The sequence below is a fragment of the Leptodactylus fuscus genome, chromosome 7 (genome assembly GCF_031893055.1).
Source record: "Leptodactylus fuscus isolate aLepFus1 chromosome 7, aLepFus1.hap2, whole genome shotgun sequence".
Taxonomy (NCBI): Eukaryota; Metazoa; Chordata; class Amphibia; order Anura; family Leptodactylidae; genus Leptodactylus; species Leptodactylus fuscus.
In genome coordinates, this window is record NC_134271.1 from 85,517,257 (window position 1) to 85,531,246 (window position 13,990).

Below are 13,990 nucleotides of genomic sequence, written 5' to 3' on the forward strand. Positions count from 1 at the left end.
TGGCTCGTCCGGTAAGTAACAGAGCCTCTACAGTATGCTGGCAGTATACTTGAGAAGACTCACTCGGTAGGAGAAGTAAGAAGGGACTCTATTGTTAGCTGGCAGAGGGGGAAGGAGACTGATTCTATCCAGAGCCTATTCCAGGCAGCATAGGCTAGCAACAGCACTGAAAGAGACACATCGAAAAATGAATTTTATTATATTGAAGCACTGCCAAAATTACTTTAAAACAGCCTTTTAGGCCATTTGGACTCGGGGACATCCCTCACTACACATGTGTATCTATTGTTTCATACCATCTTGGCCAAAAACATTTTGAATGCATTTCTTGGTTTGATTTTCTAGTTTGCTGAAGGAAGCAGAGTACCATGCAGAGCAACGGGAGTATGAGATGAACCGCAGGAGACAGATGGGTTTGGCCTCTTCGCATCATTCACTAGACAACACAGACTTTGATAACAAAGATGATGATAAACATGACCAACGCCTTTTGAGTCAGTTTGGAATCTGGTTCTTGGTAAGATTAACTGTTCACACCGCTGAATTTGAGGTAGATTCTGCTTCAAAATCAGCTCCAAATTCCACCTGAAATTTGCCTCCCATTCGTTTCAAAGGGGATCAGAAGTTGATATTTTCAGCTAGCAGAAAAATATAAGCGTCATGCTTGATCTCCAGCTGGTTTCCACTTGCTGCTATCACCCATAGAAGTGAATGGGAGGCAGAAGAAATGCCAGGTTCGTGTGGAAATTTCTAATTTCACATCAGAATTTGGGCCAGCAGAAAAATACGGCCTCTCCTGAAGCTGAATTGTTCAGCTTGTAGACATTCCACCATGTGAATGTAGACACTTTTGATCAGACAGCAGAGTGCTTCATATTCTTGGATACCCCTTGAACTGATAGTCTATAAATGTCTGCCAGTTTACAGATTACAAGAAGCAGAGTTGTAAATGAAGCACTGGAAGTGACTGGAGTATAAAATATGAAGTTAAAATCTGTTCAACATAACTGAGCAAAGCTACGCGATGAAACCTCTAAAGTCTAGATTTACACTTGATGTTATTTACACTTGATGTTATTTCATGTTATGCTATAACCCCTGTTATCACAGGTCAGTCTCTGCACTCCCAGTGAAAACACACCCACTGAAAGCTTGGCGCGCCTGGTCAGCATGGTCTTTCAATGGTTTCACTCTACAGCGTATATGATGGATGATGAGGTTGGCAGTCTGGTGGAAAAACTCAAGCCACAGTTTGTCACTAAGTGGTTGAAAACCGTTTGCGACATTCGATTTGATGTGATGGTCATGTGCTTGTTGCCCAAACCAATGGAATTTGCCCGGGTAATTACTAAATACGTTGAACTAATACTATACTGCACAAAATAACATATCATTGTTGTCTTAAATTACACTCAGTCAGAATCACTGGCAGCAGTCAGTATATTTGCAGTGGCTTCTTTAAGGTGTAACAGGTTTACACCAGCGCCTGGTCTCCACTTTGCAGGTTTCCGTCTTCTGCTTGAGAAACTGGACAGGAGATGGAAACCCGGCAGTCAGTTTTCAAACCCATTCACTTGAATGGGGTGTCCGCCCGTGAGCGTTTTGTGCCTCTTTGCGTTCAAACCGTTTTTTTTTTTAACCAGACAATGTCCTGTATGTCCGATTTTGTGTCCAGTTAAAACAAAAAACGTTTCACCGCGGAGAACACAAAACTCTCACGGGCGGACACCCCATTCAAGTGAATGGGTTTGAAAACTGACTACCAGGTTTCCATCTCCTGTCCAATTTCTCGGGCAGAAGACGGAAACCCAAAAAGCAGAGACCGGGAGCAGGTGTGAACCTGCTCTAAACTTGTATTTATTTTTCCATAAATGTATAGAGCAGGTTTAGATAACAAGCTTTGCAATATAGTTTATTAAAGAAAACTGCCTGTTTCTTCACTTATTTAATATTTAATTTTACAATTTTCAATATTTTTTGTGTACACCCAAAGATATTGATTGCTTCACAGATATTTTTTTTAATCTTACTTTATTACTTATCAAACTTGAGTAGCTACAGCATCGACTTTCGCAGGGGTTGACAAATCACAAATGTGGCTTTGCATGTGTCTGACATGATTTCAAGGACCAATAGCATTTGCAGTGTTTACATGAGCACTGTCTATCTGATGTAGAAGCCTTCTTTAATGTCTAAAGGCTGTCTCTAATGCCCAGGCACCAAACTATGCCTGGATTTGCTGAAATTTGTGAAAGTTGGGAGCTATGTGTATGATAGATATGGTGTATCTTTCTAGACATGTTAGATACTTTTTTTTGTCTCTACAGCACCTCATGGTTGGCTTACTTTAGATCACTGTTTTGTGCAACAATGTTGGTGGCGTTTTGAGCACATCCCCTTTTCTAGTTTTAGACACTCAAAACAGTATATAAAGAGTGTAAAGCTCATAATAATTTTTGGTGCAAATTGACTGAATATTCTGACGGATTTAGATAAATAAATCTCGCCCCTACTGTGCTGTTCCTCTTGTAGGGTCTGAGGTGACAAATCCTGACACAGCGATTGTCTCTGAATACTGGGGTGATGCACAAGACATAATGCTATAGACCTTCCATTAAATGTTCCTTAAGGCTATGTTCTCATACTTTGTAAATTTCTCATTCTCTGGCACCATTGCTACTGCCTGATTATAGTACTATACTATGACTTTTTTGCAGACTTATTTGTGATCTTGTGAAACCACTAAAGATATTCTGAAGACTTCCATAATCCATAATAGTCAGTGTATTTCAATACATTAATTGTATAATTGTGGCTAAGTCTGTGTTTCCTCAGGTTGGTGGATACTGGGACAAGTCTTGCAGTACGGTCACTCAGCTGAAGGAAGGTCTCAATAGAATTCTGTGCCTTATTCCATATAATGTTATAAACCAGCCAATCTGGGAATGTATCATGCCGGAGTGGTTGGAGGCAATCAGGACAGAAGTGCCTGACAATCAGCTCAAGGAATTTCGTGAGGTTCTCAGGTTGGTTACAGTAGAGATTAATGATATACTGTGGTTATTAAAATTAAGATTGTGAGTAAACTAGTTAGCCCCTTGGGATATATTTTGCCATTTGTAGTCTGGGTAATGGGTCTTTAAGAATCATGATCAGAATAACAGTCATCTGTTGTGTGTCTGTGTTCTGTGTTAGACATTACATTTATTTGTGTTAATTCTATTTTCACAGTAAAATGTTTGATATCGAGCTTTGCCCTTTGCCTTTCTCTATGGAGGAAATGTTCGGATTCATAAGCTGCAGGTTCACTGGTTATCCATCTTCTGTCCAAGAACAAGCTTTGCTTTGGCTTCATGTAAGAATTTTGTACTGACAGTTGTTTATTTATCTGCTAATGTCAAGGAAACTAATAGAGATATTTAGGTTGTGGGGACTGCCATGGACTTAGATGTGGGGACCTGCATGTGCTTCAATGTAGGGACTGCCATGGGCTAAAGTGTGGGAGTTGCCATGGGCATAGTAGTGGAGATTGCCATGTGCTTAGCACTGGAGATTGTTGTGGATTTAGTAGTGGAAATAGCCATAAAATTAGTGGTAGATAAAGTCTTGGGTATAATGGGGAATGCCAAGGGTTTACTTATGGCATGTTCACATGGAGTTTTTTGCAGGCAAAAATTTTTTTGCAGGCAAAATCCGCGTGCAAAAATGGCTCCCATTGACTTCAATGGGAGCCGCTTGCTTTTTTTCCGCTAGCTAGTAGCAGAAAAAAGAAGAGACATGCCCTATCTTGCCGCGGTTTCTACGGTTGAGTCAGCTGCGGCGTCTGCAACTCAAGGCATACTCCGGTTTAGGCCCATTCATTCGGGGCTAATCAGGAGCAGGATGCCACGACGGAATGCCGATACACTACAGCAACATCCCGTCGCAGCTAGCCGCACGGAAGTTCACACGGCAGAATTTGGTTTCTGCTTTGTGAACATACCCTTATGGGGAAAGCACTATGACCTTCCTTGTAGGAACCTCTATGAGCTTAGATATGTGGGGAACACTATGCAAGTATCATGGGCTAGATTGTGGTGGCTTTCATGAGCTTAGTGGTTTGGAACAGTATTGGTATTTGATGAAAAAACTGATTTTTGCTTAGTTGTTGAGCTTAGTACAAGTGTAATGAGACGTACTGCCATGGAATTAGCGGTGGGGAACTATTGTGGGCTTAGTAGTAAAAACTGCTTTGGGTTTAATTATGGGCACCATCTTATACTCAGTTTTAAGGACCTCCTTGGGCATCTCATTATGTCCTTCATTTAATACAGGTTTTGGTTAGAACTACACAGTGACTTTGGCTGCAACAGCCATTGTTCATCCAAAGATTGTCCTTCAACATTGTTCAGTATTCATGTAACTGAGGTACTATTGCAACCCCTGATATTCCCTTGACTGAGACACTCAATCACCAAAAAATCGCTGAGTGATAGATCTTTTTGTGACTAAAAGTTGTTGTCATTGTAACATGAAGGTGTCAATACGATCTGTGTGACAGCTGTTGTGGCGCTAGTCTTATGCTGAGCCTAAAGCTAATAATGTGTTCTAATTTGTAAACAGTCAGATATGGTGGATCAAGAGAATGAGGACCTGAAGTTTGAGTGTTCCCTGGGCTGACCCTATGTGTATAATCTTACAGGTGTTGTCAGAACTAGATATAGTGGTTCCCCTACAGCTGTTGATCAGCATGTTTTCTGATGGGGTGAATTCTGTGAAGGAGCTGGCTAACCAGAGAAAAGTACGGATCACAGAACTTTCAGGAAATGTTCCAGGCCACAGGGTAAGATGAAGCTAACTGTTACACAGATAAGTTATTCTAGATAGCTAAAGAATCCATCCAGTAAAGTCATCTCTCTTTTCCAGGGCAGTATTGCATCAGATCCAGGCCGTCGTGTATTACACAGTATGCTGAGCCCTTTCCCCAGCCCCTTTCATAGTCCCTTCCGAAGCCCTATGCGCAGTCCTTTTCGCAGCCCCTTTAAGAATTATGGACATCCTGCTGGAAGAACCATTGACTTTGACTGTGATGACGATGAGATGAATCTCAATTGTTTTATCCTCATGTTTGATCTCATATTAAAACAGGTACAATGCCAATTCACAACTCATGCAGTAGAAGGTAGATATGAAATGGCAATGGGAATAAAACCCAGTTGGTAGCTTAGCACTAGGACAACAGGTTAGAACAACATCTGCATGTTTGTGTGGGTTTCCTCCGGTTACTCCAGTTTCCTCCCAAACTTCAAAGACATACTGATACAGACCTTAGATTGTGATCCTATATGGGACAGTGACCGACAATGTCTGTAAAGTGCCTCCAAACATGTTGTCGGTATACAGGTAAGAGAAATAAATTATCTATCTGATTGTTATGAAATTCAACAAGATAATGGAACCTCTAGTGCTGCAGCCATTTTGGCATTGATTAAAAAAAGGGGCAGAGTCTAAGGGAATGCCTCAATCTTTACATCTTATGAAGGATAACCTGCCCTGAGACCCTCACCAATCAGGAGATTGGGGGACCTTAGTCTGAATGTACAGCTCTCGGCTATCTCCGGCACCCCTATAGACCATTACTCCTTTCAGTACAGGGGACAAACTCCGCCGTTATCCTGATTGGTGAGATCTCAGCAGGTGAACCTCTAATGATGATTTGTAAGCTATTCCCTGCCCTTTGACTAGTGATAACTTAATAAGATGTAAATGCACCTTTAACCTTTTCATTTTAGCATGGGTTCTCCTAGTAAGGTTACAACCACTGTAGTAACTACTGAGCTATTGAGGATGAGAGGCAGAGGTGTAGCAATGATGAGTTGAGCAAGTGAAGATAGCCAACGGTTGTTATCAGCATGGTAGTGATAGAAATCAAAAGTATTGGGGGTGATCTATAGCCAAAAGACCAAAGCCAATTTAATCTTGCACTCGTGAATGTCAGCTGGCTGCCTACACTCAAGTAGAGACAAGAGTCATGGAAAGTTATTAGTTAACCATCTTCCTAAACTATCCATGGCCATTGTATGTTTTGAGATCATTGTGGAAGGTTCTAGATATTTTCTCTGTTGCAGATGGAGCTACAAGATGATGGCATCACTCTGGGGCTGGAGAACAGTCTGTCCAAAGACATCATTTCCATCATAAATAACGTGTTCCAGGCCCCATGGGGAGGATCCCACACCTGCCAGAAGGATGAAAAGGCTGTGGAGTGTAGTCTGTGCCAGTCCAGCATCCTTTGTTACCAGATGGCCTGTGAGCTACTTGAGCGATTGGCTCCTAAGGAGGAGATAAGACTAGTGGTGAGTGTTCTGCTCACTGTCTTTCTATGGTGATCCTCTAAGAATTTGCTTGTAGAGGGTACTAGCCCTTCTAGTTTCATGATAATGGGTTGATCTATGTGCAACAGTTTCACAATAATTCTGCAAAAAAGTGCTATGTATGACATACAACATACATTGTTGTCTATTGGTGGTTGCTGCTGCAATTTGTTTTGTATATCTGACACGGTCTCACATGATTGTCATGGCTTTGCAGTTCTCCCAGAACCGTCTTGACCATATGTGGGAGTGGTAAGACATTAGAAATACTTTCTTTGCTAGCCATTCCCTTGTGGTTTGACTAAACATACATGGTCTGAGACACTTCAGGAGGGTTTTTACCACTTTGACGGTTTTACTGTGGTTGCATTTGTTTTTAATTATTTTTGAATAAAATGAATTATTACTATTATTCGTCTAGACCAGGGGTCCTCAAACTTTTTAAACAGTGGGCCGGAGGCAGAGCAGGTCGCACAAACATCGGGAGCGGTGCCCTCCAATAGGTAAAGTGAAGTAGGCTCCATGGCCTGGCCCATGCTCCCCAGGAGCTTCATTATAAATGCACGCCTGCCGGCGTTGTCGGCGGGGCCAGACAGAAGTGCTTGGCAGGCCGCATGTGGCTCGCGGGCCGCAGTTTGAGGACCCCTCGTCTAGACACTAGAGCACCAGCTGTTTTCGGGGCCAACTTAGCAGGGCCATATCTTTTGGAGAGGAATAATGTCAAATTGTTCAGGAACATAGTGTCAATCCAATGAGTTATGTCCTTTAGCATTTTGTACTTGGTGATCGGTTCTCTTTAAGGTTGAAGCAGTCTTAGACATTAAGGGGTAAATAATTGAGATACAAGTCATATTAAAGTTGTATAGTCCATAAAGAGACAGTACTTCCCATAGAACAGGGATCTTGACTATACTTGAGGTATTCTAAATATTAACTTCACTCCTGTAATCCTTTCTTCTCCATGCTGTCACTTTGATCTATGTAGAGCTCATTGTGTCCAGGGATATTCCAGTTTATAAGACAGCTCAGCAGGATTCTTAATGTGGCACCCCTCCTGAGCTTTTACTGTTATAGAGATGGGTGTGATTGATAGACTGAATTTTTGGTTTACACACCAGATCTTGTATCTCTGTTTCAGCAACTTTTATGATTAATGGCTTCATATTATCTAGCGGGATTGATGGACACGTCAGAGAAGAAGACCAGAAGCAGAACTGAAAGTCCATAGATCACTTATCATGTAGGAGTGAGCCATGGGGATCATCCCAGATTTATGACCCACATCCAGAAAACAAGTCTGTAAGAAATGCTGTATAATAAATTGTTTTCAAATGTTCAGAGAAACTCTAACAGGGACACTTATTTTTCTTAGGAGCCAACAGACAGTCTAGAAGAGAGTCTCCTGTTCTCAAGAGCTGAATTTATTATTGGAAACGAAGGAGAAGAGGAAGAGAATCCATCAAATAAACATGGAGATAATCCGGGGACACACACCGAAACAGCAGAGACATCCAACACAGGTGGGCAATTGAAAATATAATATAAAGTGCGATAGTACCAATACTTTGAAGAAAATATTGCAGTCGAACCCTCACAATCTGATATTGATGGCCTACACATTAGAGTTAACATGGGCCTACATTATGGTGTTGGGTTTTGCCCAACAGATGTGTACAAAAAGAGAAAAACATCGCCCGCACATCCCAACCTTATACATTGATCTAGTGCTTCTCAGCAAATTTTACAATACCGAACATGAGGTTCTTAGTATACATATTGATCAATGTGCATAAGCCCACTAGCCACTTCACGGCGACCTCTTTATAGTGGGTCCCTACTCTAATGGGCCTGGCGCTGCACAGCGACCCCCACAACCACAACACAGCACCCGCAGGGCAAGCGACCCAGTGGTCTGGTAACACCCCTGCCACCAGACCAAGCCCCCAGACTCTTGGTCGCACCGCCCCATGGGCAAAGCGCCACAGGAGCAGCAGACACCACGCAGCACCGCACCGTGTGAACAGATCTCAAAAATTCACCTTACCATATTGCCCCAGTGAGAGGACTGAGAGCTAGTAGGTGGGTCCCTTTTTGCAGTCTCCTGCTAATTAAAAACACCTGGGCAAAACGGTGGGAGTGCTGGTACCAAGGCAAGAAACAAAGAAAAAAAAAAAATGGTGAAGGACAGGGAGCAACCAACCAACAGAACCCAGGAATCACAGGGTCTTAGTAACCAATAGAAATAGCGATTGGCCTGGATTTTCTGGGCCTTGTCTCTCCCACTGCCACAGTTTTGAAGGAGTTGTGCAGGCATACTGAACCTCCTTATCTGACTATTGTGCTTTAGAAGGCAACAGTCCAAGCTGAGCAAGTATTATACGTAGATCCTGTGCTACTTGGGCATTGTGCTTTTATATCTGTCTAAGACAGATGACAATGTTTTGTCCATTGAATAAAAGTAAGCCCAGGCTTGGACTAGCCCACAGGGGAGAAAGTGAATCCCCACAGAAGGGTCTGAACCAGGGTGGGCTCCTAGCCCTATTTCCACCAAGAGGCCGGGGCCCCATGGGCCGGAAATGCTGTGGGAAAAATCGCGGCGTTATACAGTAACTGCAAAGTGGATGGGATTCATGCGAATCCCATGCCTACTTTGCGTGTAAAACCGCAGCGTGGACACTCGGCGATTTCCAGAATCGGCACAGTTTTGAAGATCGCAGCATGTCAATTATATCTACACAAACGCCAGAGGCTTTCCCATAGATATAATGGTAACAGAAAGTCCGCGGAGGAAAACTCTGTAAACTTGCTGTTCAAAGTGCTGCAGGAAGAACTTTAGCGCTGCGGATCGTCCGGTTGGGCCGTAGCCTAATAGTGGTGCACAACACAGTACGTTCAATGTAGTTCATACAGATAGGCAGTGTCTATTCATACAATAAACTGGTTAAATTATTTAAATATTAGGTTTTCCTGTAGTGATGGGCAGTTCATGAACTATTAGTTAAATGAACTGATCTTCAAATTATATTCATTTAGTTCACATTCCTGGTAAAGATTAGTTCACCATGAGCCAAAACAAGTGGGAGGAGTGGATGGGAATAAGGATTGTTCTTGAAGACTCATTGGCACACTACTACTTGCTATTTAGTTCCTAATGCTGGAAAAGCAAAGTAGGAAACTAATATGTAAGTGGGAGAGAGGCTGTGTGTAGCTTCATGCAGGTCACCTGTTTTTGTGATAAAATCGTAACCTTTTTAGGCTCCTTTCCCACGAGTAACACGCCGCTCATTCTGACACGTAAACACGTGTCAGAGCGTGGCGCTTCAAAATAGATCCCATTGACTTCAATGGGTGCCGGCTTACGCACGCTACACATTGAAATCAGTGGGAGGCTTTTTAACCCATTGATTTCAATGTGTAGCGTGCGTAAGCCGGTACCCATTGAAGTTAATGGGATCTGTTTTGAAGTGCCTCATTCTGACACGTGTTTACAACTCATAAGGAGCAGCACATTACTCCGTGGGAACAGAGCCTTAGTTCAGAGGTCAAGTCTACCTTGTGCTAAATATGCTAGGTGCTGCATCACTGCTTTTCAGCAATCTAATACACACCCTGGGTGAATAACATATAAGTATGGTAGGTGGCACTGCTGTGCTCAGTCATAGGCATCTGATTGAACTAGACTGTCAGGATTTGATTTCATTCACCTTTATTGGTTCACTTGTCTCAGTTACTTCACCAGTTATGTAATACATTTCCTACCAGTTTCCTTAGGATGAAGAGCTGAGTGCTGCATGACATGCTATAGGTTATACTGTACATCTGTTTAGTAGCAGTAGCAGGCTACTAATAGAAACAGTCCAAACCAAGGACTAGGTGTATACCTCATGGTACTACTGAAGAAAATGTGTGTCTGTCCAGTCTTAGAGATTTGCAGACAAAGGTCAGGTACAGTGGTCCCCTAAAATGAATTGCCCACAGCACTAAACTACTGGTTGGTTGCCGTGAGCAATTCCTTTGCTTCACCTTTCCACTATATTTGATTATCCTTGCCCCAGTGCTCTACAATTAAAACTTCTGATCTGCCTTAAGAAAGTTGTTCTTCCCTTTTAGCCGTCAAAAATGATACTGACCAAAAATTTTGCTACCAGCAACTTCCTGTTACCCTGAAATTAATCTACACCATCCTTCAGGTACGTGATTCATGTATATGTAATACCCAGTATCCCATGTGTTGGTGGGATACTAATCCTGCATGCATTTTTTAAATACAAATGCAATGTTGAAAAACACAGTTTTAGAAAAGCATGCATTTTTCAGAAACACATGATTTTTATGTGTAATTGGATTTTATTAAGGATTTTATATAAAAATAAGGAAGGGGAAAAAAGAACAAACCAAAAGAAGCATAATAAAATATAAACAAAGAATAAGGCACGCAGGGTTTGCTGAGGAACAAAAGGCCAGGGGGAGATGCCTCCAGATGTTTAAAATGAAATACGCTGGTGCCAGTGCGAGGCCTAGAAGTGCAGAATCAAGATCAAGTAACAAGGAACCATCAACGAACATAGGAAAAAACAAACAAGAAAAACATACAGGGGAGACAAAGCCCGGAAGACATATAGGAGAGGAAAAGGGGAAAGGAAAACAGCAGGGAAAGGGTAGAACGACCAGTAACCTGCAAGAAAAAAGAAAACAAAGGATTCCTTCAATCAGGAAAATAAGGATGAGAACCCTTGGCTGCCAGAGAACGTCAAATTTGGAGGGATCTGGGGAGTCCTCTGCGACCAGGGCCTCCATTCTCCTTTTGAGGAGAAGCTCTTGCAGAAATTGAACCAGGGAAGGCGGAGTAGTGCTACGCCAATGCCTGGGAGTCATGGTTCTGGCGGCCGTGAGAAAATGTCACATGAGGTCCTTCTTTATTGCAGAAATCCTGCCAGGAATAACCAAAAGAAGGGCCAGTTGGGGAGATGCTGTGACAGTGCGGCCACACACATGGGGCACTGTGTTCTCCCTGTATACCAACAAGGGCCTAAGGGCGTCACACTTTCAGACATGGAATAAGGTACCTTTCTCGGTACCACAGCACCAACACCGGTCAGACACAGCAGGATAGATCCTGTGAAGAAGGTCGGGACACCGGTACCATCGGACACATATGATTTTTATACAAAAGCTTTAGGGTGGGCTTACATGGTGAATTTCTCCTTAAATACACATGCCAAAGTGTATACATTCTATTTTAAAAATGCATTCGTTTTTTTAAAACTGAATGTGCCTTTTTTTTTTTTTCTATAAATAACATGCTTTTTTAAAGAAGCTACACATCTTTAAGTGTCTAAAACACTTAATAAATGTGGTAAGGCATGTAATCCTGCTTTGTAGTGTTACAATTCTAATGCATTGTGATTAGTAAATTTCCATCTAGTATTTTTGTTTAATTTTCAACATTTTACAATTTTAAAAAATTTCCCTGTGTTATAGGAAATGGCAAAGTTTGATGAGCCGGATATTCTGTTTAACATGCTAAACTGTCTGAAGATTCTGTGTCTCCATGGCGAGTGCCTATATATTGCCAAGAAGGATCACTTGCCTTTCTTGGCATACATTCAGGAACACATGCTGATCTCCAGGTAGTCATACATATTGCTGTACAGAAATTAAAAAATAAAGTGCTTGTTGTTAGGCTATAGATTTCTTTTTCTGACACTCCTAGGCACATCTAGAACTTCATTTGAATATTCTCCAGGTGTTCTGCAGAAACAGAACTGTATGGGAGTCTGCACACAGAGTTTACACTTGCTCATTCTGAACGTAAAACTCGTTCAGTGTGAGCGATGTAAAACTCCATGTGCAGACTCCCTTTGGTGGTGTTCGCACATAGGAATTTGATGCTGATTTAAGGGTCGATTCTACCCCAAATCACTGGCAGGGCCCACACGGAGTTAACGCGCTCGAATTCTGGAACGTATACACATGTCAGAATGTGAGCGCTCAAAACAGATCACATTCATTTCAATGGGTCGTTACGGGTGTATAACGCGCGTAATTTTGCGGCCGCAAAATTAAGCACGCATAATTACGCGCGTTATACGCCCGTAACAACCCTTTGAAATTAATGTGTTCTCTTTTGAGCACTCACATTCTGACACGTGTATACGTGCCAGAATGCGAGCGTATTAACTCCATGTGAACTGGCCCTTAGATTCCAACCAGGTTCTGCCTCCCATTGTTTTCAGTCCGAGTCAAAAGGTTCATTCACACGGAGGAAAATGGCGCTTTATTTGGTGCTGAATTTTCCATGCTGAAAAAAAGCCTCCCATTGATTTCAATGGGTTCCACTAGCTTTTTTGTCAATGGGAGGCTTTTTTTCAGCATAGAAAATTAAGCACCAAATAAAGTGCCATTTTCCTGCGCGTGAAAGAACCCAAAGATTGCAACAGGATTTTGAAAAACAATCTTGATCTACTGCCTAATCTGATGCCTAACCAGCGGTAGAAAGCCATGACAGAATGCTGTGTAATTGCTGTAGATTTTTGCCACTTTGATGCATGAATGTCAATTGATGGACAGATCACTGTTTGCTCCTGCAGTTTGTGGCGAGTTCTGAAGTCGGAGTTTTCACAGTTGTCCTCTCTGGGGGTCCCTCTGCTTCTTCATGCTCTATCTCTTCCCTATGGTGCAGACATTTTCTGGACAATCATAAACTCAAACTTCAATAGCAAAGACTGGAAAATGAGGTTTGAAGCAGGTAAATTAATTGTCAACCATCCAATAAAATCACAATATCAAGTGTGAAAGATTTTTATTCCTTTCTTTTTGAGGCTAACCTATAGGGTTGCTGTTACACATTCCTCAGTCACCCAGCCACTCTTTTGAATGACCCGGTTATGCAGTGCCATATATCCTGCCCCCATAGTCATATTTAGTGAAGTGTAATAATTGAAATGTGTCATTTATTTCTCTCTTTGTAGAATCCCTGTGTCATGCTCTGACCCTCAAGCCTTGCACTTTGGTAACACTGGTATCACTTCTGCCTGGATAATGGTTTATATGTGATCTTTTTCTTTGATACAGTGGAGAAAGTTGCTGTCTTGTGCCGTTTTCTGGACATTCACTCAGTCACCAAAAACCATTTGTTGAAGTATTCCCTTGCTCATGCCTTTTGCTGTTTTCTAACTGCTGTGGAAGATGTGAATCCAGCTGTAGCTACAAGAGCTGGACTTTTACTGGACACCATCAAGAGACCTGCTCTACAGGTGAGACTAAGAAAAGCTTTTCTACAGTTTTCATTATTGCACAATATTGTACTGAAGAGAAATCTCCTTAAAGGTAGTCAGGTCCAAAATTTCTTCCACTTCAATATTTGTGGCATGTAAACTAGCAATACAGATAGATGGGTCAGGTTCCTCTGAATGTAACTTTTTCCTCATGTAAGTTTGTACCTTTGTTGCAGAGATTTTCATCTATTTTACAATATGCCAATGATAAGTCTGGAGCACTGAAGGAAGATCTGTTGCTCCAAACTGCTATACCCAGCACTGCTCTTATACACCCTTCTTCTTCCCTACCTTCTTTGAGTGAGGGAGCTAAGCTGCATCCAGGCAAGATTTCAGCTTAGCTCCTTCTAGCAAAAAGAA

At 42.0% G+C, this 13,990-nt stretch overlaps 1 protein-coding gene across 2 annotated transcripts in view; it reads left to right on the forward strand.

Moving 5' to 3' along the window:
- The window catches only part of UNC79 (unc-79 subunit of NALCN channel complex), a 138,507-nt gene that overhangs the window by 76,206 nt on the left and 48,311 nt on the right, over positions 1–13,990 (forward strand). For both annotated transcript variants that reach the window (XM_075282435.1, XM_075282436.1), the window contains exons 13-24: positions 346–517; positions 1,111–1,341; positions 2,836–3,026; positions 3,232–3,355; positions 4,682–4,822; positions 4,906–5,127; positions 6,108–6,335; positions 7,726–7,873; positions 10,464–10,543; positions 11,835–11,983; positions 12,944–13,101; positions 13,428–13,609. In XM_075282435.1, the coding sequence (XP_075138536.1) occupies positions 346–517; positions 1,111–1,341; positions 2,836–3,026; positions 3,232–3,355; positions 4,682–4,822; positions 4,906–5,127; positions 6,108–6,335; positions 7,726–7,873; positions 10,464–10,543; positions 11,835–11,983; positions 12,944–13,101; positions 13,428–13,609 (2,026 nt within the window). The remainder of the gene's footprint in view (positions 1–345; positions 518–1,110; positions 1,342–2,835; positions 3,027–3,231; positions 3,356–4,681; positions 4,823–4,905; positions 5,128–6,107; positions 6,336–7,725; positions 7,874–10,463; positions 10,544–11,834; positions 11,984–12,943; positions 13,102–13,427; positions 13,610–13,990) is intronic.